Genomic DNA, 26,089 nt, shown 5'->3' with positions numbered 1-26,089 from the left:
CACGGGGCCACCGTGAGCCGAGCGGGGTTGTGCAGGCGCCGTCCCTCGGGGAGCCGCGAGGCGCTGCCCGGATGCTGGGGTTGGTGATTCACAGGGGACAGGAAACCAGCAGCTGCTCCGAGCCCGGGAGGAACCGGCTCCAGCCCCGGCAGCTGCGCCCCAGAGGTGCTGGAGGAGATGGGACACAGCGGGGAGAGCGGCTGAGGCTGTGGGTAAGGCGGGGGAGGGAGGGAGGGATGGGGAGAGGAAAGTGTCCGGAGGTGCTTGGGGCTCCTCTGGGGCCACTAGCCCACCGAGCTCAGAGATCCCAGGTTAGACCTCGGTGACCCTTTAAAGAAGTTCAAGGTCATCCCTGTAAAACCTCTCTGAAAAGCAGCATGGTGGATGTTCCCTCCTCGCTGCTGCTTCTGGCCATCACCAGCTCCAAGGTGGGAATTACCAACTCTCTCTTCTCAGCAGCATTTAGACCCCTCTGGACCTGAGATGAGTCCGTCCTACACAACCTGCATTGCCTGTTTTACAGTACTGTCCTTTACCTCTCCTCATCCATCTGCTGATGGAAACGTGGGTTTAATTACATTATTTCTGCACTCACATCTTCTAAAATACTCTGGAAGATTCAATCTTTGCTGAGCTTCCCTCATCCTTGCGTGGTCTTTCTTCTGGCTCCTGCCTGTAGCTTCTGGGACTGCTGCAGCCCACGCTGCTCCCCCTCCAAAGCCCAATCCTCAAAAATAGCTGATTCAAACGACAGTTTCTGGGTTTTCCATTGATTACAGACCTGACTGGTTTCATGGATATGAATGTATTTATTTTACTGCATGTAAGTTCTTGAAATTGCTAATTCTAGATGGAAAGAGATTTGGTTTTGCATCAGTTTTCTCTTGCGTGATCAATGCTCAGTGTAATATGGGCCATGAGGCAGATAATTTAGCAGAAGAGGGTAATTTTGGGATAATCTTGTGTGAGATTGGCTCATTTTCGTGGTACTGGAGTATGTAGTTACACAGGGGTTGCCTGTATTGCTAACATGGCATCCCCTGGGCTCCCAGTGGAAGTGGATGATGCTGTGAGGCTTCAATGCTGCCTGGAACAGGGAAGTTACAAATACAAGATACGTCTGTGAGTTACCTTTTTGTGCTGCCATGCCTGTTGTGACTGGGGTTTTGCACCGTATTTTCCACCCAAGGTTTTTTTTAAAGTATTTTCCGAAGTTATAATCTATGTGAAAGTTGGTTTATCAATTCTAATTTTCCCCTTTTTATCATATGTTCTACTGAAATGCATCTATTGGCATAAAATCCTGATCTGCCTGAATAGCTGTAAAAACCCCAGACTTTAACTCTATGGCAGCAGCTTTCCTAAGAAGCCTGACACTGGCATAAATCTGGTAGGAAATGAGATGTACAGACCTCTGGAAAGGAGCTTTTTTGGAGGCTCAGTGCTGGTCATTGAAGTGGTTCCAGCCACAGGAGCTTCCTTGGTCTGAGACTTTAATTTCTGAATTGATGGGACTTTCTGTGGCAATCTGTGCCACACAGGCAAACAGAAAGTGGAGTTGCTTTTCTTAGACATGTTAGAGACATTGAGTCAAGCTGAATATTGCATCTGTTCAACAAGTCAGTGTGCTGAATTTCATATGGCGAGTCTTTAAATACACTCTCCACTTCGTATTTCATACCAGTGACTCATCCTACCAGCCTGAAGTAGAATTAATTTACTGCAAACTGGTGCAGACCACAAAACTTTCTGGAGGGGAGAGAAGGTGACTGGTTTATATTTGTCTTTTGGGGATTTTTTGATGAATAGATAGAATACATAATATAAATACATTATTTTAGTCGTTATCTTGCAATGTAAACACAGGGGTGGGCTTGACGTCTGCAAAGGGCTAAAATGTCTTCAGCAGAAATTATCTCATGGAAAACCAGGCATTGCTGAGGCCACATCAACACATTCCTCACCCTCCTGGTTTCTCAGTAAAAAGTTAAAGTTCACTTTAAGTGCTCTTGCAGGTTTTTTTTAGTGAGCTTTGTGCCTCTTCTGCTGCTTTTGGGAAGTTCTTCCAGACTTTCCATCCATTAGGAATTTTATTTCCAGTCTGTGCATATCCAGCTTATATCCACTCACTTTACATGCCAGAATCGCCTTAGTTCAATTCAAAAGTTTTTCTCATTTTGTTGTGCAGCTCTTGGACAGATGGACAGTGAGTGTCCATGTCCTCTTACTCTCCATTTCAGTGGAATTAAAAGCAGGAGACCTTTTGGTCTTCCTGGATAAAACCACCTCTCCTTCCCTTGGATCTTCATAGTGAGCCTTGTTACTGGGGTGAATCCTTAAATTAGGAATGACAAGACCTGGCACAGAGTGGATAAGATTTTGCAAGTTAGTTAATTCTTCCTAAACTTCTTTAGTAAGAAAAAGCCTGTCTCCTTGATTGCTAAAAATATCTGAGGCCAGAGAAGGAGCAGCCCCTGTTTGGGAAGGCGAGCTTCGCCCTCTGAAGGAGACCACAGCCCTATCCAGACTCCAGCGTGTTGCTCTCCCAGGCATTGCTTGTCTGGAGCAGCTGCTCCTGGGGGATTTGTGGGGTTGTGGTGCTCAGGGTGTGCCATGGCCCCCCTGGCTTCCTCAGCACAAAACGGGGAAAAACAGGCAAAAGGAGAAGAGAGAAGTGTATGAACAGAACAGGGCATTGCGACACTTAACTAAACTAGATGGGAACCTGTTTGCTCCCCGAGTGTGGGTTTAGCATCTTGAAAGCAGGGCTGGCCATCCATGAACTCCACATGTCCTTCTGTGCTGAGACCCCCATGGCTCGAGTCTATTTGTTCTCCTCTCCAACTCCCCAAGGCAGAGCACAGGGAAGCATGTTCAGCCTTCCAAATATTTTATTTATATCCTGCCAGCCATGAGTAAGTGCTTCCAGCCTTCTGCTTGTCATAAATCTGTTCATCACCTCCTTCTGTCATCTCCTTACCAGAGCAGGGCTTGTACCAAAAGAAAGGATTTTCCATGAACTTGGGTATTTGGGGAACACAAATGATCTCAGGGCTGATGGTGTGTGTGTGACTTGGGGGATAAAGCTGTGATGGGGTGGGACACACCATGTCCTGTTCATCAGCCCCTCAAATAACCACTTTTTGTGTCCCTGGTGAGTGGGGGCTCAGGAGCAGCCAGGTTTTGCTGCCTCACTGCCCGCGACTGAAATAAAACTGGCTCTGGAAGGGAGAAGGTGGCCTGCCATGCAATGGGACAAACTAGGTCAGTGTTGTCAGGTGCCTTCAGCTCTGCCTTCCCTTCACTTTAAAGAAAAAAAAGAGAAAGAAAAAAGAGAAAAAAAGCCAGAAAGCCCACAAACAAGGCAGCAGCATTGCAGCCCTTTGTATTTTGGTCACCAGCATTGGGCCAACTTCCTGCAGCTGCCTCTTGGAGATGCTTTGGAGATGATCTACAGCTCATGATTTCCATGGGGGATGCTGAGCAAAGGAAAAATGATGGGAGAAACCACAGGGTTTTGACTAGGCCCTGTTGGGTTCTGGTCCTGCACCTCTGAGGTGGGTGCGTGGAGGTCTGGGCACTTAAATTTCGAACAACTCGTCTCATCTTCTTCAGGAAGTGCTGCAAAAAACTGTGCAGAGAAAGAGAGGCCTCTGGGGTCTATAAAAGGCAAAGCCATGGTGGAGCAAGTGCTGGTAGCTGCTGGGTCCTGAAGAGCCCAGGGAACCTGGAACATAATAGGAATAAGCCCAGTTTGTTCTCAAGCAAGGGGTGGTCTCAAAGCCTCATTGAGGTCACTTCTGGGCAGCCAGACGGTGTTTGGGAACCACTGAGAGGATGCTGACACCAAACCCCTTCAGCCATTGCTCCCTGTTTTGCTCAAGGTCTGTCTGAGTGGAAATGAGGGACTTCCCTTCGTCTCCTTTCCCTGCCCCATGCTGATTTACACCATGATTATTTTCACCATGCCCTGGTAATTAGGACCTTGGCACAGGACTGAGACTTCAGTGACAAACTGGACCACAAACCTCCCACCAACATGCTCAGCTGCTGTCCCAAGTGCTTGGCAGGGACAGGAGGATGTTGCTCAGTCCCCACAGGCTCAGCTGCCATGGAAGGCTTTGGGTTTTCTCCGACGTGACTGGGCTGTCAGAGCAACTTCCAAACTTCTGTGGAGTTTGGGCAGAGAAATGTTGTTTATTCCACTTTAATCAGGCAGAGACAGAAGGTGCTGAGCAGGGCAGTATCAAGCTGCTGCTTTCTATTGTCTGCTACTGGCATTTGTTTCATTAATTTGAATTATTTTAATTATCAATTATTATAACATATCTTTCCTCCTCCATTCACCAGTATAATCCAGGCTTAAGTTGTAATAAGAGAGGTTGAAGGTAGGCAGTAGGAAAGCTTCCTGCCAGCCAGAGCGATGACGTACTGGCCTTTGGCACATTGAAGCATCTCCATCCCTAGGGAAAAAAGTTTATTAAAAACACAAAATAAATTAAAATAATCTGTAATTTAAAAAAATCTGGCCCTGGGGAATAGGAATGGGCTCAATGATCCATCTCAGTGCCAGCAGGCTGCTTTCTGTGATATTTATAGGATGTTTTGTATTTTAAAGGAAGAAGTTGAAGCCAAATCATGCTGATTGTTGAAAACTGTTAGCTGCTGTTTCTGGAAAAGCCTGTCATGGAAAGGAGGGGAAGGAGCCGGTGGCTGAGCCAGCTCAATGCAGAAAAAGGCATGGGGAATTTAACAGTGGAAGTCACTCTGAGCTGCAGAAAAGAGCCAGAGCACATTGTGCAAAGGTCTTGACCATTTAACTATTGCTGAGTGCCTCCCTTTTTCCCTCTATTCTAGATATTAAAAAATTACTGTCTGCTGACAGCGTTTGATGGCAGCAGTGTGGGTTTGGGGATTAGGAATGAGTAATTCGGAGCAGTGCAGGAAAGGGCATTGCCTCTGCTGCCCCGTCATACAACCCGAAAGTCCCTTCTGCACCCTCAGCAGCCTCCTGGCTCCATGGGGGTGTGAGGGCAAACAGCACGTGGCTTTTTGGGGGTAAAAGCTCTCTGAGGGATAGCCTCACACCCCCGTGTGCTCCCCCAGCTCACGGGGTCCCCTTGCCATGTGTTTCAGGCTGGATTTGGCTGGGCCATGGTGCAGCCGGAGCTGTGGGCGGCTGCGGCGCTGATGCTGCTCGGGGCGGCCCTCAGCCTCTGCCTCAAGTGCCAGCGCTCCGGTAAGTTCTGCCCGCGGGCTCCGGGTCCTGCCCGCCGCCCTGGCTGGGCTTTCCTCTTGGAATGTCCCCCCCGCCGTGTGGATTTGGTTCTGCTCAGCCATGGACCAGCTTTGCCCTTGTGGGGATGCTCACACAGCTTGAGCGGGGCAGAGGCTCTGCCAGAGAGCTGCGGGGGAAGGAGCACCCAAACTGCAGCACCCCTTCCTTGGGGTGGGTGCAACACTGTGGGCTGCAGACCCCTCTCTGTGGTCATCGTGGTTTTGGGACTCCACCTGGGAGAACCAGCTCCGGTTACACAAATCCTGCAGAGGGTCTGGGACAGGAGGGCAGGCATGGAAGGGGAGTCTGGAGGATAAATTCATACAGACAGTAGGGTGAGCACCCAGTGGGGTTTGAGCCCCTTCCCAAGCACTGGGGGGGTTTTAGTGGGGGAGAGGCTGCAGTTTGGGGACAGGACTGGTTGCTTTGCTTTGTGGCGTTTGAGACAAAAACCACAATTTAAACATGGTTTCAAAAAATTTCATCAAAACCCTAGTGCAGCTGCTGCTCACTGCCTCCACTGTCCTGATGTGTTGAAGAAGTTCTGTGAATGTATTTTATTGGCCTTTCTGATCTCTAACTCCCAAATCATCCTTTCTAAGAGCTTTTTGTTCCCTTCTCTTCCAGCTACCAAACGGGAGACACAGCTCCATGAGCAGAGGAGCCAGTAAGTTGCCTTTCCCTGTTGTGTTTCTCCCCCAAACAACTCACCCAGGGTGAGCCCCAGAGCCAGATCCAAGCTGAAATCTGGGTTTATATAAAATAAAATAATGCCAGGATGGGATGCAAGGTGGTGTCCCCCAGCCCAAGGTGCTGCTGAAGGGGCAATGCCTTTACAGAGAATAATCCAGAATTAAACTGAAGCTCTGACTGTGATGTCTTGAGTCACTAACTAGTTGGAAAAAGGTCTGGGAGAGAAGGGCAAGTTCTTATCCTGTTCTGTTGTGCCCTGAGATGAGACAGAAAGGTTGGTTACTTTGTAAAGAAGCCCCTGCCCTTGACTGGTGCTGGTGGGACCCTGTACCAGAGCAACCACTGACCTGCGGCACAAGAAATGAAGGAAATGCAGTGTACACACATGCACCACCCCTTATTTCCTTCAGCAACAGACAAACCACAGTAAATTACATTTAAAAAGAAAAGTTGGGTTGTAAGCTTTGTTACAAGAGCAAACGAGGTGCAACAGGGCTCTGCAAAGGCCTCCAAGGGTTGGGGTGTTTGTTTCTGTGGGGAAAGGCTCCAGGGGGATCCATTGCAGACTGATGGAGCAGCCACTGAAGGCTCCATCCCCCACGGGCTCCATCCCTCACAGACTCTTGCTGAATTGTCTCAACTTCTTGAAACATACCTGGGTTAGGTGCTTTGACTTCAGGTTTGTGGTGGTGTGTGCTCTTTTTAGAGATGTGGTGTGGGTGTCTTGCAAGCAAAGTGGTTTGACTCTACGTTTGGGTTTTTTGATATCTCTCCCACCAGCCCTGTGCCATGAATCCCAGCTGGGTATGGGGCAACCCCAATGAAAGAGGGGGAAATGGTTCCCAAAATTGGAGTTAGTAAGTGTCTGTGTAGAAACACCTGCAGTAGAAAAGGTGTTGAATCCTCTCGTGCTCTGAAAAGCAGCTCTCCTATTAACTAAAAAGTAAAGAGGTTACTGGGCATAGGTTATCACTGATAACATTATTTTATTCATATTGATGTTAAGGAATGATGGGAGGGGCAGAGGCAGCAGTGGAGGCGAAGCAGTGGGGTTTGAAGCCATTTCATGCATGAACATCCATTTTTTTGTGGGTAAAAAAGGCTCTTCTGGCCTTTGGTTGCTGAAGCATCAGAATGGGAATCCTAAGAGATGTTTTCCTTATCCCTGAACCCTTCCCTTAACTGATGTTGGCTGCTCTACCAGTGGTCCAAAACCACATATTGTCTTTAAAGGATCAAAGAAGAGTCTCCAGGAAGATGCTGCCAGCTCATACAGGCCCCGCATGACGTGCTGAGTGATGCAGCTTGGCATGTCCCAGAGCCCAGCATGGTGCTCTCTGCCCTCCACTCACCAAAGAGTCAAGTCTCTTTTATCTGTTTTCTTTGTCATAAACCCCAAAATTCAGCTGATGTTTCACTGCTATTTTTTCCAGGCTCGAAAGCCAGCAGAGATTTGAGGTGATTCGATCCCATACCAGTGAGTATGAGCATTGCATGTGGCTCCTGCCTCGTGGTGTGGGGGCTCTGCATGCATAGAGCAGGGTGAAAGTAATATTCAAAGGGTCACCTTGAAGCCAGGCCATGAAATGATGAGGCCTGGATTGTCCAAGCCACCTTAGATGCTTCTAGGGATGCGAATTCTGAGCTCTAGGAAAAAAATGCCTTTTGCATTGAAAATAATTCACTAAAGCAATGTTGTTGAAAAGTGACACCTCAACTTCTGGGGCTCTTGGAACCATGCTGTGCACCCTGTGAAAATGAAGGTGTGGGTGATAGGAGTGACTCATTCATCATCCCCCCTCACTGCTTCCTGCGGCAGGTTGGGTTCAGCGCTGACCTTTTGGCTTTTATATCACAATGAGCAGCTGCTGAGTCCATGTGAAATGTGTCCATCTGCAGATGGCTCTGCCCTGCCCCAGGACTCTGCTGGGTCCAAGCCCCTTAACCCCTCCACAAGTCTCTGTTTCGTCCCAGCCCGACCAAAGCTCTCGACTGCACCTCACAGTGTGGAGGGAGGGGAATGACCCCCAAATCAAGCAGGTTTGGGGGACAACAGGCAACAAGGCAGCAGCTGGGATTGTAGCTTCCTCCAGCAAGTGTTTGCAAGCTCTGCGGTCTGCACAGACACCAGCTTTTTCTCTAGTTGTTTCCTGTTTTGACCATTTTTGAACATTCAAGGAACAATTTGGAAGCTATTTTAGGATGCATTAGGAAAATGCTTGCCAGTCCTGGGGATTCCTCTCTGGTGGATGTTCTGTGCGCTTTGAAATATCTGCTGCTGCCATAATAATTTACACGATAATTGTGTTGTTGTTGCCAGCTGCAACCCGAAGGCTGGAAAAAATTAAGGAACCTGAAAACTTCTCAATAGCAAGGTAGGTAAAAAACTCAAATAAAATCTAGCTCTAGAGCCAAGGTTGGATGAAGTTCACACAACATACATGAACACTTGGGATTGCATTCTGGGCCCTATAGATGTGGCTTGGATTTAGAATTTTAGAATCAAAGAATAGTTTGGGTTGCAAGGGACCTTTCAAGGTCATCTAGTCCAAGCTCCCAGTGAGGAGCAGGGACATCTTCAACTTGATCAGGTTGCTTCATTTATCGATGGTCAATAGTATGTTTAGACTTCTTCTGGATTTTCTTCAGTCTGACTGCATTCTTCTGGCAACTGATTAAATCAAACCCAGGGAAGTGAGCTGTGGCTGTACATAATAGATACATTGTGGAAAAGAAATGGCCATTATTCACTTACAAGCAGTTTGATGTGAAAAATCGCCTTCTCCCCATCACCAAAACCCCCAGAAACTGCACAGCCGTGATAACTCTCCTGCAGTGTTCAAACATAGGTATTTTTGTCTTGGGATTTTACCCCAAATTCTTCATCTCCCCTTGCTCCGTGTGTGTTTGATAACCTCACAGGGAAGTTTCATGGATGGTCCTTCTGATGGTGTGTAACTGCTGGTAGGGTGTGCTCAGACCTGGGATTTTAGGTCTCATTTCTCTCTTTCAGGAAAGCCACCGAAGAGCTCAGTGCTTCCTGTCACACTGGATATGGTGAGCAGCTTCCTAGGACAGGCAGATACAATGAATCACAGAATCACAGAACGGTTCGGGTTGGAAAGGACCTTAAAGATCATCTCCTTCCAACCCCCTGCCATGGGCAGGGACACCTTCCACTATCCCAGCTTGCTCCAAGCCCTGTACAGCCTCGCCTTGGACACTTCCAGGGATGGGGCAGTCGCAGCTTCTCTGGGCAGCCTGTGCCAGAGCCTCACCACCCTCATAGGGAAAAACTTCTTCCCAATATCCCATCTATCCCTGTCCTCTGTCAGTGGGAAGCCATTCCCCCTTGTCCTGCCACTCCCAGCCCTTGTCCAGTCTCTCTTGCCTCCAGACACTGAAAGGGGCTCTAAGGTCTCCCCAGAGCCTTCTCTTTTCCAGGCTGAACAACCCCAGCTTTCCCAGCCTGTCTCCAGAGCAGAGGGGCTCCAGCCCTTGGAGCATTTTTGTGCACTCCTCTGGACTTGATCCAACAAGTCCACCTCCATCTTAATTTGAGTCTATCCTAGGTCTGAGTTTAAAGCCCAGTGCTCATCCTGCTCTGGCTGACCAGTCTTGGTTAGAGCCACAGGCATAGATTGTTTAAAATATTCCCCCAGCTATCCCAATTCCTGTACCCTGGAGTGTCCAACCTTGCAGCCATGTCCCCTGATCTCAGAGCTGAGTGGGGGTAGAGCTGCTGCTGCTGCTGAAATACTGAGTGTCTCCATTGTCAAACTGCTCCCATCACTCCCATCATCTCTTGTCCCCAGGGAGCAGGGATGAGTCCAGGTACCAGAATTTCCTTGCAGGTAAGTGCTGCAGCCACATGTCTGGGGGTTTGGGGAGGAAGGCTGCCGAGGGGATGGGAGGTCCCAGGGCATGGGAGCTGGCAGGGAGCACACAGGCAGCTGGCACTGCACCTGGCAGAGCTCTGGCTCGGTCAGTTTAGAGATTGCTTTGTAAGACACACACTGATCTGACTAACGGGCAGAGCTCCCGAGCCCTCTGCTCCCTCCCGGGGCAGTGTGAGCTGGTGCTTGCCCTAAGAGGATTATTGGTGCGTGGGGCTGTGCTCTCCTTTCCCAAGCTGGGAAGCATATTCCCCATCTCCCTGCCAGCTGGCAGGATGTGTCCATGAGAAGTGCAGAGCCAGGGTTTTCTCAGGACCTGGGGTGAATCAGGGCTACCTCCCTGTGCTCCAGCCACCTGGCTCTGCTGTGGATGGGCTTCGGGGCTGTGCCAGGGCTTGTGGCTGCTGGGGACATCGGCTGTGGCTGTGCTGGGGGGTTTGTCCAGCTGTGCCCAGGGATGGCTGTTCAGGTTGATGCCATGGTGGGGTGCTGACAGCAAACCCTTGTGCTTGCAGAGAACTGCCTGCAAGAAGATGCTGCCTATGTGTAAGTACCCTGTGCTGCCACCAGCCCGGTCGAGTGGAGCCATACTGGTCCCAGTGCTGTCCTGGTACTCCCATAGCTCAGCCTGGGAAGCCTGTGCTGGGCAGGAGGAGCTAACAGTGCTGCTCTTCTCACAGGGAGCCCATATCTCTGGATTACTACTACAACTGCACCAGGTTCTTTGCCCCACCCCGTGGTAGCTGCCCAGGCAAGCAAGGTGGGTTCCTTCGCATGGCCGTCCCATGGCTTCAGGGAGCTTGTGAGACTGTTCTTGCTGAGGTCTGTGCATCACTGTGTATGGCCTGAAGCAAGTGTGGGTCCAGGAGACACATTCATTAAAGGGGTGTAGCAGGGCTGTGGGGCTTGAGGGATGTCCAAGCCCCCATCAGTCCATCTGTTGCCTATAAACAGGACAGCCCAAAACCATTGGCGATAATGCTCCTGTGGGAGTGACCACCCGATTCCACTGCACTGGGATATCCCATCCCTAGGTCACCACAGGCCATCACAAAGACTATCTATCTTTTAGCTAATCTACATTTCATTGTGGGAAACAGCCCCCTCCTGCTGAGGGATCTTCCCAGGTCACTTCCTTAGGTCCTTTGTCACTCCTCTTTCTTCTGTCAGAGAAAGATGAGGATTCCTATTCCTATGAAAATGTCACCATTGGAGCGTCTCGGGGCTCCGATCCAGGTAAGTGTGTTGCTGTCATGGTTCGTGTGTGTTACACAAAGTGCAGAGAGGGATGGTGACCTGCTTAGCCAAGAGAAACCTGCTTGTTCACAGCTCAGCTCTTCCTACTGGCTCTGTGCCATGGAGCTGGAGCTCCAGGGGTGGCTGCACGCACAGAGCAGGCCTGGAGCATTTCCCCTTTCTGCAGGAAAATGCACGTGGTGATACCTCCAACCTGATCCCTTTGACTTGGTGGTTTCTGCAGCAATTCAGGAGCTTTGGGGTCTACATCTCTAGGTTTTTAGTGTTGTTACAGCCAGGCTGATCATGGTTCTAGCCCATGGTTCAGCTTTCTCACCGTATCCAGTACAAGAAGGCTGCAGCCACAAAGCTTCTGGAGGATGACATTGGCCCAGTGTCCATTCAGGGCTTCCAGCATCAGTCCTGGGATGTTGTAATCAAAAAAGGAAGTCAGTTTGGTTTCCTTCTGTGAGTTAACACACGCTTTCTGCACTGCTAAAGCCTGCCCTGCTCCTGCCTGGCTTTGTGCAGAGTGATTAGAGGAGGCAGGATCAGCAGGGACCCGTCTGATCCCCATCCGTGCCTGCACATATCCAGGCACATGGCCAGGGCTGGAAAAATGATGAGGCAGCATCAGCAGATCTGTGCCGGCTGGAAACTCGGCCACGTGCACTGCGCAGTCAGGGTGCGGTGGTGGGAGGGGGGTTTCACAAAGGCCCATTTTTAGTCCATTTGCTGTTCAGTATTGTCCTGTCCAAACTCTTCCTTGTCACAGATGACACTGTAGACTATGAGAACAGCATGGCGATACACACATGGAAACTCCAGCAAGGGCAAGGTACGTTCTCAGCTGTTATTTGCTGTTTGGGGATGGGGCTCATGGGCAGACTGCCTGCTACACTAGGCCAGTATAGACCATGCCAGGGCAACACAGCCATCACCCTTGTCTTGAATTAATTTTTTCCCCAACTGTCTGTGATAAATATCCAAGGCAATGTGCAAATTGCTGCACAGGCCCATAACTGAATGCTGCTCCATTGGGACGTGGTGTATCTCGTACTCAAAAGGCCACCATTTGGGTGGCTGTGCCTAAACCCTGACCATGGGATGCTACAGAAAAATGTTGCTCTTCAGGTCTTATATCCTCTTACATTTGAGGTTGCCTCAGTGCAAGCACAGCTGTGTAATCCCCTGTGACACAGAACTGTGTGCACACACCCACTGGGTCAGCCCTTGACTCTCCTGCTGTAATCAGGGGGCCTACTTCTCAAGTTGACCTTTTAACTGCAGTTTAATCTAACTTGTGGCTTCCTGTGAGGCATGGGGGGGAGTTCTGGCCTGGGAGATAGTGGGGAGCGTACACATAGATATTTAAGAGCTTTTTGTCTCTGGTGTGAAAGTTGCCTAAGGAAACTGATTCCTGTTTGCACACTCTCTAGATTAAATCCCTTTTGGCTCTGAAGAGCTGCCCAGAGTGTTTGCAAATTTGCTATGATCATTTTGAAGCCTCTTCAATGAGACCTTGACACTGATCTAAGGTTTCTTAGACCAGGCACAAAAACACATCAGCACCAAAGGCTAAATATTGGCAGGACACATGGTGTGTCAGTGGTCTGTGTGTTTTTACATCAACCCACTCACTGATGAGTGCTTCCCATCCTCACCCACAGCCCCACTGACAGAGAGCCCGGATGATGAGCCAGACTACATCAACGCGGGTCCTGTGTCAGGCCCTGCCCTGCTATCAGAGCAAAGGTAGAAACAGAGTAAATGGTTGATATGTTTATGTAGAGTGGAAGGATTTGGTTTATGGTGTTTATTTAGGGGTGGGAGGATTTGGTTTATGCCAAAGGGAGTTCGGCTGGCAGCACCAGCACAGCAGCCCACATGGGCAGTGGAGGAGTGGGAGGAGCCCACCCTGTGCTGTGCCACATCTCTGGCTAATGCCAAGCTAACACGGACCACGGAGACAAATTTGTCCAAGTCCATGTCCCAGCTCCAGTGCTGCCCTCCTCCAACAGGCACAGGAACTCTGAACTGCTCCAGAGCAGCTTAAGGCAGCGCTGCTACGTGCTGTGGACAGGGACACCCAGAACCCCCCGGCTCTGAGCAGGGATTCCCTCAGCTAAGCCCTGCCTGCTGTGCTAAGACCACATATCCTGCCCCATTATCAGCACCAACCTGATGCTGCTGATAAAGAATTAGTCAAGGAAGATAAAGGAAAAAAACCTGCAGAGAGCTGCAGGAAGGTTGCATGACAGAGGGACAGTGAATGATGTACTCGTTAGTGCTGGTCACCCTGCTCCAGGCTGGACTAGGACTCCAGCTGGGAGATGGACTGGGACCAGTATCGCTCTCCTTGTTGGATTTTTACTCTCTTGAGCACCTGCAGAGACCCAGTGGGATTGTCCTTATGCCATGTGCCAGCTGCTGTAGTTTTATAGGGTTTTATATTCCCCAGACTGTAGGCACCAGCAGTGCACAGACTCCCAAAATCAGATCTTTCTGAAGCCATGCAGACTATTTAAGAGTTGTACCCACCATGCAAAGCACAGTCATCCTATTCTGCACCCTATGGCATTTGCTTCTGCCAGATGTAGCTGGACATGGAAAAACCCAGCCTGAGAAACCTGACCCAGCCATACCTTGCTGCCAGGCATTTTTTGCCATTATAATGATGCCTCTGTTGTAGCCTTTGCCAGCATAACAATATTCTGAAATCTCAATCTCCAACTAACAAATGCCAGCAGAAGTTCTCCACCAAGGGAGGCTGAATTGAGGAATGGGCTCCTGGTGCCTCCGTGTGTCCTGCTCTGATCAGGGATCATCCTCCAGGAGCACAACTGGTGTTTCTGCTTAGACATGGACATTTTGTAGTGTATGTCACTGCTTGTCCCTGGAAAGAAAATGTAGCAGGCCGAAGAGTTAAGTTGAAAGCAGGGATTAAAAGTCAGTGGACTCACTGTTTTTTCTCCTCTTATTTCAAGTATTCTGCATGAAGTCTGAAGAAATCTTTTGCTGAGCTGTAAGAGTGCACCCAGCGAACGTGCACAGGGAGAGGGGAGATTTCCATGCCTCAGTGAAATCTCTTCTCCAAACTGTGCCTGCAATGATGTAGAAGGATGTTACTGAAAGGAAGAAATGCGCTGCTTGAAGCCCCACAGAAGTCCAGCTGCAAACCACTGCCCCCAGCGACCATGGACAAGCCCCAGGCTCCTCATCCCATCTCATTTCCCTGCATCTCCACTCGGGGGAAGATGGCCAGGCTGGGCAATGTTTTCTGCTGTCAGGCATGAAATGAATCCTTAACTTGCTGAGCAGTAATGCAGCCGGCTACCTAATTTGTCAGGGTGACTCATGCACGATGGTATTAAGCCATAGGGATTATGTTTGGATTTAGTTCCTGTGCTCTCCTACAGAAGCAGTTTCCTACACAAGAGGAACTGGCAAGACAGAGGTTGTGTTTATAACAGCAGTGGTTGTCTGGAGCTGAATGAGATTCCAACCTGTTCACAAAAGCTAAAGAGGATTAAATGCCTGCCTTATCCATGGCTTGTAATTCACAGTGTTGGTCTATAGCAGTTTTCCTCATGTTTCAGTATCAGTTTCATAATGATACAAAGCACCAGCAACAACTGTGAGGGTCAGATCCACAGCCACCAGCCTCAGAAACTGTACCAGTCCCTCAATATGGCTGTAGGAACATCATCCCAGAAAGAGAATCTCTATCTCCTGAGCCCTGATGCACAGATCTGGCACTTCTGGAACACTTATTTATTAAAACTGAAAGCATCCAAAGAAAATGGGGCGTTTTGTTATGGTTTGCAATTATACAGATGTCTTCATGGTCAGGTGACACAGAAATGGGAGGACTTGAGGTGACATGGGAGTAATGTGCAGGATCTTATGGGGAGAAAATGCCTTAAAAGCCTTCTTCCTCAAAATCGGATTGGAAAACTGTGTTTCAGGAAAGAACACAGCCCACGCTCACGGTGAGTGAGCAGAGAAGGGGAGCTAAGGGTTAGAGAGCCGTGGAGTGGAAGAAGGGATGTCAGGCGCTTCCTGCTACAAATGACTTGGCTCTAACTTCAGCAGAATCACCCAGAGACCACAGGTGCCCACTGTTGGTGTAGCTGAAACTGGGTGGGTTGGAGGCTGGCTTAGGAGAAGGTTTACTAGTGGCTCCTACAATTGCTACAAGTTTCCACAGGACTTTTACAACAGAGAAAATCTAGTGCACTTCAGGGATGCACACAGGCAGGGAGCTACAGCCTGGTTTTCTGCTCACCCCAGCCCAGCTTCTCCTCGCATCCTTAGGTTTCCTGATGGTCAAATGCTCTGCAAAAAGTCTGCACAGGTGCATGGCAGCAGGGTCCCCGTGAGCTAGAAGCACAGAGTGACAGCCTGTGCTGGCTCTGCACAGGCTCCCAGGCAGGTAAGGGGTGCTTGAAATTGTCCCTGGCCCTCACAGGGCTATGAGACTGTTGGGATTCATCCTCAGCACCTGAAGAAGCTCCTGCTGTCCATGAAGTGCTGCAGACTGTGGATTGTTCACTGCAAGGGTGAGCTTGTTCCAAGTGATGTCTGATGATCTTACCCACTGGTGATTCATCTCCCAATCAAGGGAGCCATTCATGAATAGGAGATTAGCAGCAGTTACAGATCCTTGGCACACAGCAACAGATCCAGCTGGAGACCTCCCAGAAAGTTCTAAGCATTAGGTCAGTGCACGGTCAAAACATGAAAAGACAAGATTTACTGCTCTCCTCACTAAGCAGGGAGGCAGATTACACCAATTAGATTTTCTTGGTACAAGGTTCCTCCATTGCCAAAGTCTGAGTTTGAAAGCTGTGGAGCCAAAGCAGGCAGGGCAAGAGCTGGATGTGGAGAATTTTCCCTTTGCTTACTGGGTGTCTGAGCAAATCTCCCTTTGCAGCTCTCCAGAGCAGTCAGCTGTAGTGAGGGGTAAATCCATCCTTAGCTTTGTAAAAGCTTCTGGAGCACTTCTCAGCCAGTCACCTCATTACACTGGAAGGTATCCAGGGACTGTTTCAGGAGCTCTCATCAATGTTTGTTACTAGTCTTGCTCTGAGCAACCTCACAGTTTGTCTTTGCCATGAGTGAGTACGGATGTGTGTGTCCACTGACACGCTGTCCTTTCAGGATTGGCTTTAGGTTTGCAAGGATTTCTGGTGCTCAATCAGAATTGCTAGACGCAGTGTCATTTAAACCTAATACAAGGAGACTTACATCTCCCCTGGGCCCACCTCCTTCTCCTCACATTAGGTAGGCAGTCAAGTGAGAAATTCACTTCCTGTTTTCAATTTAAGATGCTTTAGAAAAGTAGTTCTGGCACCGCTGGTGCAGCTCTGAAATGGAGCTGGGGAGCCTGTGCTAAGTGCTGGGAAGCAGCAGCTCTGCACTCAGAGGGGGAACAAACACCTTTGGAGAGTAGGAGGTGTTGGTGGCCTCTGGGATCAATACTAGTCCTCTTCTAAAGAAAAGTGAGTGTGATTATGTCCCCACAGAGCTGGAAATGATTAGCCCAGAGGAGAGTGCTCCAAACTGGAGCTGTGAAATGCAGCTACTGAATATAGTTGAGAAGAAACCCTCTGAAACCAGGTAGGAACAGGAGCCATGACCCTCCATGTTCCTCACCCTTCCACTGGCACCACCACTGTAGGCAGGCACATTCCACAGGGTGAGGACTGGCCTTGAGTCGTCCTAATACAGTGTTTGCTGCTTTATGAAACATCCATTTAACACCTCTTCCTTCCCCATTCAGCAATGAACACATTTAACAAGAAAGCCGAGACAGAGTAGGCTGGTTATGATGTGCAGTCAAAGGGAAATTAACCTTATTTAAATTTTTGGGGACGAAAGCTGTGATGCTGTGTCTGTAGAGAACTCAGCAGCTCAAGCCCCAGTATTAAACTATTAGTTGTGTACTTAATATTGAGTTTGTGCTGATAGTCACTGGCTGGGAACCAAAGCCTAAGTGCAGTACATATCTAGTGAAGGAAGAATGTACTTTTGAGCACTACATCCATTATTCCAAGAGCTGTTCGCTGCATGCCCTGCACTTTAGCTGCCAATACCCTTGCTCTCCTGCACATTGAATCACAAAAGTTTGTCTGCAGGCTCTGCCAGAGGAGTTGCAGGAAGACTTGAGGGGAAAGTCATGATGCCACCAGCTCTTGCTGCTGAAACTTGTGACCCCTTTGGCTTGTCAGAGAATGGGAGAGTGTGCCCAGCCCCTGCCTCAGTGCAGGACCAGTCCCCAGGCTGAAGCCAATTAGTGCTGCCAGGAAGGATCCGTTTGGCACCAAGACAGCTGCAGTAGGGAACTGAACACTTGGGGTGGAAATCATCAACAAAATGGGCAGAAGTGCAACACCAGCAACTTGTGACTCTGTGGTCTTTTGTGTGACTGCTGTAACCAGACCAGGCTTCATTATATTAAGATGTATCTGCTTGGAGGCACAAGTCCCACATCTCATATCAGGTGGTCAAATTCAATTTATATTTACTTTCTCTCTGCATTTCACACTTAATTGCCCATCTACACTGGCAAGGTGTTTCCCAAACTGGACAGGAAAACATGATTCTGTAGCTTCTTGGCAGGCTGAAACTATGCCATTACCTAACCTGGACAAGCAGGGACAGGAAAGGGACCTCACATGCAGAGCATCCCAGAATTTAGTAAAATTTTTAAAGATTACAGAAGGAATATCCAAAATATAGTGGCACCATTAAGAAATGTGTAAAATTTCTCCTGTATGTTTGGTGAACATACCTTCCCTACCCACAGGACAAAGTGGCACTTGCACAATGTATCTCAATTATAACTTCAGTTAATGCTGTATTTTGTGCAAAAAAATTCCTTCTTGGTCTTGGTAAGATCACTGATGACCAGGCTTGAAGTGTAATCCCTAACAGCAGGGTTCCATTTTCGTTTCTCCTGCTTAGGTCTCAGTACCACGGACATAAGCAGTTTTGCTGAGTGCACTGGAAAGATCTTACTGCTCTGGACTGTCACAGTCCTCCATTCTATCCTGGTTATAAAACACATAAAAGTTCACAGGTTAAAGTAAATTTTAGAGCTTTATTGGTCTAAATAAAAAAGCATGAATCATTTTTGCAAAAAAATCTGGTTTCCTCTCAGCAGGCTCGAGGAGGTGCCTAACTGGCTGCAGGGGCTGCAGTCTTCTGGCACAGCCGGGCCAGCAGCCCAGCCATTTGTAAAAGGGAGTTCACACCTTCTGCTATCTTCATGTGAGTGTACCCGATTTCCTGGTGACAGAGACATTGTCAAGTCTTCTGTTTGCCCCCCCAGTCTGTGTATATTTTACTAATGACTAAATAGAACATACCTCTTACTGCTAAAAGACCAGCTTCAAGTCACTCTAACTTCACAGAATGTATCTACTCTATAAACCAACTAAAATGCCTTTTTGAAAATCAAAGCCTTTTTTCCCCCCCCACTTCCTTTGTAAGAAGCAAGGTGCCTACATATAAGGACAGGTTTCAAATATGAAGAGTGATTCCATATCACCATCTTAACCATTTGTCAACTGCCTGTTAATATAATTTAATATTTTACTATCTGTTGGACTAGAATCAAGTACGCACTTGATAAACATTTTCAAGGAGTTATTTGAGGTTTTGGTACAAATAATAAATTCAGCATTACATCTGCTATTAATTGTGGCTGATCACTAAAATGCCCCCTGGCACTTCTGTGGATGTTCAGATGCTAAACTTCAAGTGACCCTTACTGACAAACTGATGATGCAGTGGGAAAGAAAGCTGTAATGAGTCAAGAAACACTTTCTTTATGCTAATATACAAGAAATTTTAAATGGAAACCCCTGAGGCTGCCCCCGATCACATCCTCTTCTTGAAAAGGCCCAAAAGATTCCCATCAGGAGCTGGGTTAGTACTAACCTTGATAAATTCCAGTTTCAGATATTCTGGCATTTGAAAGGTTTTACACACACGGAAGATATTGCCAATGACATCTTCTGGAGAGTATCCAAGTCGCCACAGGTGGGCAAGAATCTGTGCAGGCAAGAACAATCCCCCATTTATCTGCCAGGTGAGTCAAGATATTGACTTTTGGAACAGCTGTATATAACTGAAATTGCATGTACTATTTATCAGCTGATTTAACCTCAAGCATCTAGCAAGTAATTTCACTACAGCTTCCTTTTCTGCATGTCGGCTTATTTATCTGAACAAACTCCCACACAAAAGGGATTTAGTTCATCTACGTGGTATTGCCCTTATCTTAAAAAACAACACACATTGTGAATTCCTCAAAGCAAACAAAAAAATTTGTAGAGAAATAATGTCTTTCTATACTGACACAAGACATGAAAACCAACCTTGTATGCTTCATCAATATTTGCATTTATGCAGTGTTGTATCATTTCCTTCACAAGCAGAGGATGAGGCTCATCACATACCTGTATCCAAGAGAAATATTACACTTAAAATATTAGAAGACTTTGTGTTAAACCTCTGGTATTTTCACCAAGCTTCCATGGAGCTGAAGTACTGAATCAGAAATATTCCATAATACAGACTAAATTTTAAGTAATCTGACTTTTCAGATAGTCTGTCATGGCAGACTCAACAGCATGAAATGAGAACACCCAAGTAAAGGTTCCCAAGTTATCACTGAAATTTCCCAGCAGTTATGTGATTTGTGTGCTTTGAGAGAGCTGCAAAGCCACAGGGGCTCAGATGTGCCATTAGGGACATCTTTTCAAAAGGCATATGGGCTTTTTAAAGTCTAATGCTGTAACTGCTACATACACAGGGCTGTCTGCAAACTAGCAAAAAGGCTTATGTGTCCAATGGAATCTCACACAGCCATAGGGCTAAACTTCTGGCAAAACTGTTTTCAGCTATTACTGACCTTAAAGACATTTTCACTGTTTATAAAGCCAAATCCAGAGTATGTGGATTGTAGGTTGTTTAATGCCTGTGAAAGAAAAAAAAAGACACTATTTATTTTCTGAAGTGCTCTACTTCTCACTCCTCTCCCCAGGATGAAATGCACTTCAGGAAATGATGCCAAATAAGCAGTTTGCAATTAAACAACAGAAAAAAAATCACCTATTTCTGCTGACTTTATTTCCTCCCACAAATTTGGTATCCACTTCCCACCAACTCACTTTTAATAAGCATTTTAAGCCCTCACAAAACCAAATAGTTTAGTTACTCTTGGGCCATAAGTCACATCCCCGTTGCTTTACCTCTCCAGAGAGAAATCCTTGAGAGCTGCAATTCAGAAGTTTTTTGCTTTAAATAGAAGCCTTTGTTTCAGTGTCTTTCTCCTCTTACCTGTCTCATATCACCTTGGGCTGTGAAGATAATGGCTTCTAGTCCATCGTCTGTATATGATACATCCTCTTTCTCAACAATTTTCAGTAGCCTGGCAAGGATTTGTGCATCTGTCAGCTTGGTGTAACGCAGCACTGCACACCGAGACTGTATAGGTTCTGAGGACAGAGATGTGTAATTAGCTTCTCCCTTTTTCTCAAAAAACCCCACAATGAAACATGTCTTCATTTCAGTTTCCAACAATTCTTACATCTTGTAAAGAAAACTGGTATGTAAGCTCCAAGCAGAACACAGCCTCTCCTTAAGCACATACAATTGTTACGGTCCTTCCCTTGAGCCCAAATGTGCTACTGGAGTTTTTCCAGTTTTGTGGAAATATATACAAAGCTCAGCTTCCTCTGTTCTCCTGGATTTCTGAATATAGATGTTTATCACGTTATTTTATCAAGGGAGCTCTAAAGGTCTGCAATGTGTTCACCTATAGGCAAACTTAAGATTATGATTCAGAAAGGACAAAAAGGGTACCCAGTAAACAATACATCAAACATCTTAAACTGTAGCAGAGTGGGATGCAGATTAAGCCCAAAGCTTCTGCAGTCACATATGGCACTATCCATTAAAAATGGCTGCTCAAAGGGTTCCCTGACTATACAAATAAACTCTCCTATCAGCTGAACTACAGGTGGCTTGATTTTTCAGAAGTACCATGCTTTCTTGCAACAAGCTGGTCCAAGGTATTTCTGGAAGCTGCCTTGGAAGTTAGCCAACAGTATGGAGAACATATGACAAGAACACCCAGGAACCAGCAGCACTTACCTATGATTTTGTCAGAGGCATTGCACGCAAGTGCGAAGCGTGTTGTTTTGGAATAAATTTCCATTGTTCTTCTCAATGCTTGCTGTGCTCCATCTGTCATGCTGGAGGGAGACAAGGAGTTAGGACAGATTTTGCCCTTTGCTCACTCATAAGTGCAGCCTAAGAACTATTTTCGTACAAGCTTCAGAGTTTACTGATATTAAGCTGTGCTTTGTAAATGACTTAATATTCTGGTTTGATAAACTAAGCAGCTTTTTCTAGTCACGTGAACAAACCCTGCAATGTCACTGAGACCTCCAAAACATGCAAACTGACATCCATAACATGCAAAATGAAATCATTAATGCTCTGAAGAACACTGCTAAGAATATTAATACACCACCTGCATAAGGTGGAGGAGGAGAATGTTCCATTTTCATCCAGTGAAATTCTCTATATGAGCCAAACTCTTCAAAGAGAAGGAATCACAGAATCACAGAATGGTTTGGGTTGGAAGGGACCTTAAAGCTCATCCAGTTCCAACTCCCTGCCATGGACAGGGACACCTTCCACTAGACCAGGTTGCTCCAAGCCCTATCCAACCTGACCTTGAACAGTTCCAGGGATGGGGCATCTTTCCAGCAAACTGAAAGGTGCTGTTTCATATCCAGAGCACTCCACGTCAATATTCAGCATCTCTTTTGAAGCAATAATCTCTGCTTCCTGTGAGTACTCCCATAAAAACACTGTTCAATCCATATTAATTTCCTAACAAATTGTTTTGAACAGCTTGATAGAAACACTCAATACTGTCCAAGATTGGAGCTCTACAGACAGGAGAGATGTGGCACATTTCACACAGTAGCTGAGGTCATGAAAAGCAACATACCTGTCTGCTTCATCAAGGATGATTATTTTATGCCGACCTTTTGGAAGTGTGACCTTTTGCTGGGCAAACATTTTGATTTTGTTTCTTACAACATCAATGCCTCTGGAACAATAATTCAATTGATTGATGATACGTTGGGTGAAAATACAGAATAGATTTTTTTTCAGCAGCTACAGCAGAAGTGCTCCTGGTTCTCCCACTGTTTGTTCCTGTCCCTTCAGCTGTTTCAGTACAACTGCTACGGAACCATGCTGTAAGCCACACTGTCCAACTGATTCGGATTCAAACACCAACAATCCTTGCTTTAGGGGGTCTTGAAGAAAATAATTTAACAGTAGCAACACAAATATACACAAAATCAGTAACCTTACTTGCAGTACCACCACAAAATGACTTTGTTTGGCACAAGGAAAGGGTAATAAATAACAGCAGAAGCATTTAAGATTGCTTTGCCAGTTCTTCCCGCAGCTCCATCCACAGCCCCAGCTGTAGCTCAGAAGAGTTTAAGAAAAACAGCTGGATGGAGTGAATCATATCAGCACAACATGGCTGTCAGTGCAAAGACCTACTTTTATTAAGAAAGGATTTTACTTTTTTGTTCTGTTTAGAAAAAGAATGTTGTGATTCTGTTGTTCTTCTATAACTGATACTAACAGAGGTAGGTGAAGGGTATTGTGCTCAGACAACCCACCAGGTAATGTCAGAATACTTCAGGATGGGTCTGAACAGAAACTGGGAAACGTAATCAGCCCTTAGTGCTGAGAAACATAATCAGCCTCTAGTGCCCATTAGATCCTTGGAGTACAGTCAGTGTCCCCTACACATCTAACACCCTGATCCTACATTTTAATCAACTGCCCTTATAGTCCTAATTCCTCTCCCTCTAAGCACTGAAGAGTTTCAGTATAAACAACCTGTTCACATTTCATTCTTAGGATCCTCATGAATGCAGTGGGAAGCTTAACTCTTTCAAATAAATTTGAGAAAAAAGTACCACTATGGATTCTGCACTCTACCTGTTTATATTTTCATTAATGAAAGTATCTATAAAGTTTATAAAACATCACGAAATAATATCTGTGTTGATGGGTGAACACCAAAGATTGCCTAAATTTTAATTGGAAAGACTGTACTAAAATAAGTCTTAGAGGTTTTACTATAGCATTAAGCCTATGAAACTGGCCTGGGTTTAAAAACAGAAATGGAAACTTGCTTTTTCATTAAAAATTTGGTAAGATTTATTCATTCTCACCTGTCATTTGAGGCATTCAGCTCCAGAACAGCATCCTTTAATGCAGGACCAAGCAGAGCACGAGCCAGGCACAGGATACTGGTGGTTTTACCTGTTCCTGGAGGGCCCTAAAAATGTGACAATGCAGCAACTGCTGATAAGTTTAATGCAATTGTCTAAGCTGTGCTCTCTACAAATCTCTTCGGTCATGAAAGAAGGCTGCAGCAGAGGAACTGCAGAGAAAACATCAGCCTGGAAGCTGTGCCTGAGCTCAGGATTCTGCTCCTAACAGAGGACGTATGCTGCAGGGAGAAGCACGGGATGTGTTTCAGCAGGCACCTGAGGCAGAGTTAAACTTGTTTCTCTGTGTATTCTGCCAAGAACATTGCTCCAAGACCACACAACCAATATCTCTCCCTCACCGGTACACTCAGGCACAAAGCTGATCTGTACTGGGAGGCCATCCTGGCTAGATTTCAAATCCAGGACTAACACTGAAATACAGAATAACACAGCAATACTCACAGCAATTATAATATTTGGTACATTTCCCTCTTTTGCAAAGACCTAAGAAAGAATGATAATAAGAAAGTATGTAAGAAAATAACATGAACAAGCAGTTTCAATTCTGTTCTATTTTAAGCATCAGAAACATGCTTTTTTTCCCCTCCTGTTTCCATTTTTTGAACCTTGGTGCTTTTATATGTTTGGTTTTTTTAACTGAACTGTTAGAAATCAGCCCCTAGAATAATATGGAAATATTTAAAAGGACTTAATGCCACAGGTCTTTAGTACTCTTGCCTTTCCTTTGCATCTGTTTTAATTATACACTTGCTAGTATAATCTTTCTGTTAACATACTGTGTTCACAGATTAATTTGTCATAGAATTATAGAATCCTGGAATAGCTGGAATTGGAAAGGACCTTAAAGCCCATCTCATTCCAATCCCCTGCCATGGACAGGGACATCTTCCACTAGACCAGGTTGCTCCAAGCCCCATCCAACATTGCCTTTGACAATTTCAGGGAAGAATTGATACAGCAAACATTTCTTTAAAAAAAATAAAAAATTATGTTTCTTTCTGTTGTTATACGAATTATGTTTATTAATTGAAACAATATTATTATAACAGCTACAAATTATCTAAACTGTATCAAATAGCCAATTTAAACATTCCAATTGAAAAAGGCATATTTCCTTAACACACCACTCAAATATTATGTAAAACTTGGAATTTTTTAAGCAAATCAGGAAGCTTTCTTACACGTACTCAAGTATGTATGTAAAATACAACAGTGTTTTTACTGGTCTGTGGATCTATAAAGAAATATAGATCTATAGAAATAAAGAAAAAAGATACAGGGACAGCTACACACCTCCAACCTGCTCACAGTATCTTCATTTCCAACTATTTCAGACAGTTTCATGGGTCTGTATTTTTCCACCCTGTAAAAGTAAAACTCCACACACTTCACCACATCTAATAACGCTTTAATAGTGCTTTAGAGTGATGGACAAGGAGGATTATGTTAAGAGAGCACGGGACAAAGATGACTGGACATGTCTTCAGTGCAAGTGCTGCAGGGTCTCCCTCACTGCTAAGCACAGCATTCCACAAAACTAATCGTTCACTCAAAGAATCCCAGAATGGTTTGGCTTGGAAAGGACCTTAAAGGCCATCTCACTGGAGCCTCCTGTCATGGGCAGGGACACCTTCCACGAGACCAGGCTGCTTCAGGTCCAGCCTGGCCCTGAGCACTTCCAGGGATGGGGCAGCCACAGCTGCTCTGGGCAACCTGTGCCAGAGCTGTAGCACCCTGAAAGAAACACTTCCCAAGGAATCAGGGCCCAGACTGAAGGACAGATGGTATAAAAATTTATTCCATTGGTATAAAAAAGAAAAAGGAGGGAAAAAACCGCTCAAACAGGAATTCAGTGCCTCAGCCTGAGGGGAGAAGCCACCCTGCGTGCTCTCCCGTAGTCAATACAGTGCAGGGCTGACTTTTCTCTGGGTTACAAAGGAAAACAATGGGATTTTCTTCACTATTGATTTCTGGAAGTGTTCAAGGCCAGGTTGGGGCTTGGAGCAACCTGGTCTAGTGGAAAGTGTCTCTGCCCATGGCAGGAGGCTGGAACAACACGGCCTTTAAGGTGCCTTCCAATCCAAACCATTCTGTGATTCTGTGATTCCTGCCTTCCCAGCCCCGGCAACAGACCGGGCAGGTCACAGGGCGCAGGCAGAGTCCCCGGTTCCGAGCCAGACTGAGCTCTTGCACCCCGGCAGGCATCGGGGGACGGCCTTGAACACGCGGGTCTGGCCGTAGCCGGGCGCGGCCGCCACGATCCCCGCGGCCGCCACAGCCGCTTCCTTCCCGCCAGCAGCGCGGCCCATAGCGCCCACAGCCCTGCCCGCCTCCGCGCTCTGCACCAATCACCGCCCGCCCGCCCCGCGCTTCGTCCCGCCCCGCTCCCTGCGCCGGGCCTTCATGGCGCCTCAGGGCGGCCGCAGTGCCTCGCCCGCTGCCCCTGCTCACCAGGGCAGCTCGTAGTGGCCGCTGCCGCCGATGGGCGCGGGCTCAGCGGATCCCCGCTTCTCGCCTGCCGACGGCCCGGCCTTCTCGTCCTCCGCCACATCCACCTGCATGGCGGCGCACTTGGCGCTCCCGGCCCGTCTCCCCGCCGCCGCCGTGAGGGAAGGGGGGGGCCGTGTTGGCGGGCC

At 47.0% G+C, this 26,089-nt stretch overlaps 3 protein-coding genes across 7 annotated transcripts in view; 2 read left to right on the top strand and 1 right to left on the bottom strand.

The window, feature by feature from the left end:
* The first annotated feature begins 11 nt into the window (after positions 1–11).
* LAT2 (linker for activation of T cells family member 2) lies at positions 12–14,906 on the top strand. The gene is made up of 13 exons (XM_042025937.1): positions 12–212; positions 5,137–5,239; positions 5,906–5,945; positions 7,405–7,448; positions 8,292–8,346; positions 8,985–9,028; positions 9,787–9,825; positions 10,383–10,413; positions 10,548–10,627; positions 11,038–11,103; positions 11,879–11,941; positions 12,774–12,858; positions 14,091–14,906. The coding sequence occupies exons 1-13, from the start codon at positions 72–74 to the stop codon at positions 14,107–14,109; spliced, it is 810 nt and encodes a 269-aa protein (XP_041881871.1). The 5' UTR covers positions 12–71; the 3' UTR covers positions 14,110–14,906.
* Positions 6,938–26,014, bottom strand: RFC2 (replication factor C subunit 2). 5 transcript variants are annotated; one of them, XR_006015667.1, is made up of 13 exons: positions 25,905–26,014; positions 24,747–24,816; positions 23,895–23,936; positions 23,391–23,497; positions 22,139–22,240; positions 21,271–21,371; positions 20,455–20,612; positions 20,027–20,092; positions 19,491–19,571; positions 19,051–19,164; positions 14,067–14,207; positions 11,441–11,526; positions 6,938–8,676 (listed from the first exon to the last, which is right to left on the bottom strand). XR_006015667.1 is itself a non-coding variant. In XM_042025932.1 (12 exons), the coding sequence occupies exons 1-12, from the start codon at positions 26,012–26,014 to the stop codon at positions 8,647–8,649; spliced, it is 1,122 nt and encodes a 373-aa protein (XP_041881866.1). In that variant the 3' UTR covers positions 6,938–8,646. The 5 variants fall into 5 exon arrangements, 4 of the variants coding, with proteins under 4 accessions (XP_041881866.1, XP_041881869.1, XP_041881868.1 ...); XM_042025932.1 differs by lacking the exon at positions 11,441–11,526; XM_042025935.1 differs by lacking the exons at positions 11,441–11,526; positions 14,067–14,207.
* Positions 25,971–26,089, top strand: part of CLIP2 (CAP-Gly domain containing linker protein 2) — a 99,228-nt gene continuing 99,109 nt past the window's right edge. The window contains exon 1 of the mRNA XM_042025915.1: positions 25,971–26,057. The gene's annotated coding sequence lies outside the window, so the exon portion shown is untranslated. The remainder of the gene's footprint in view (positions 26,058–26,089) is intronic.

The sequence above is a fragment of the Corvus kubaryi genome, unplaced genomic scaffold (genome assembly GCF_017639235.1).
Source record: "Corvus kubaryi isolate FWS band 111438036 unplaced genomic scaffold, C.kubaryi_AGA036_p1.0 37284, whole genome shotgun sequence".
In the NCBI taxonomy this organism is placed as follows: Eukaryota; Metazoa; Chordata; class Aves; order Passeriformes; family Corvidae; genus Corvus; species Corvus kubaryi.
Note: the sequence above shows the minus strand (reverse complement) of the source record. Positions and strands in the feature narration are given on the sequence as shown.

Bases quoted from the DNA above. Each gene is read 5' to 3' on its own strand.
- LAT2 (XM_042025937.1), top strand. From the start codon at position 72: ATGCTGGGGTTGGTGATTCACAGGGGACAGGAAACCAGCAGCTGCTCC. The intron at 7,449-8,291 runs GTGAGTATGAGC...TGTTGTTGCCAG, and splicing joins GGTGATTCGATCCCATACCA to CTGCAACCCGAAGGCTGGAA. The intron at 11,942-12,773 runs GTACGTTCTCAG...CCTCACCCACAG, and splicing joins GAAACTCCAGCAAGGGCAAG to CCCCACTGACAGAGAGCCCG.
- RFC2 (XM_042025932.1), bottom strand. From the start codon at position 26,014: ATGCAGGTGGATGTGGCGGAGGACGAGAAGGCCGGGCCGTCGGCAGGC. The intron at 23,498-23,894 runs GTGAGTATTGCT...TCACATTTTTAG, and splicing joins TACCAAATATTATAATTGCT to GGCCCTCCAGGAACAGGTAA. The intron at 22,241-23,390 runs GTGAGAATGAAT...TTATTGTTCCAG, and splicing joins CTGAATGCCTCAAATGACAG to AGGCATTGATGTTGTAAGAA.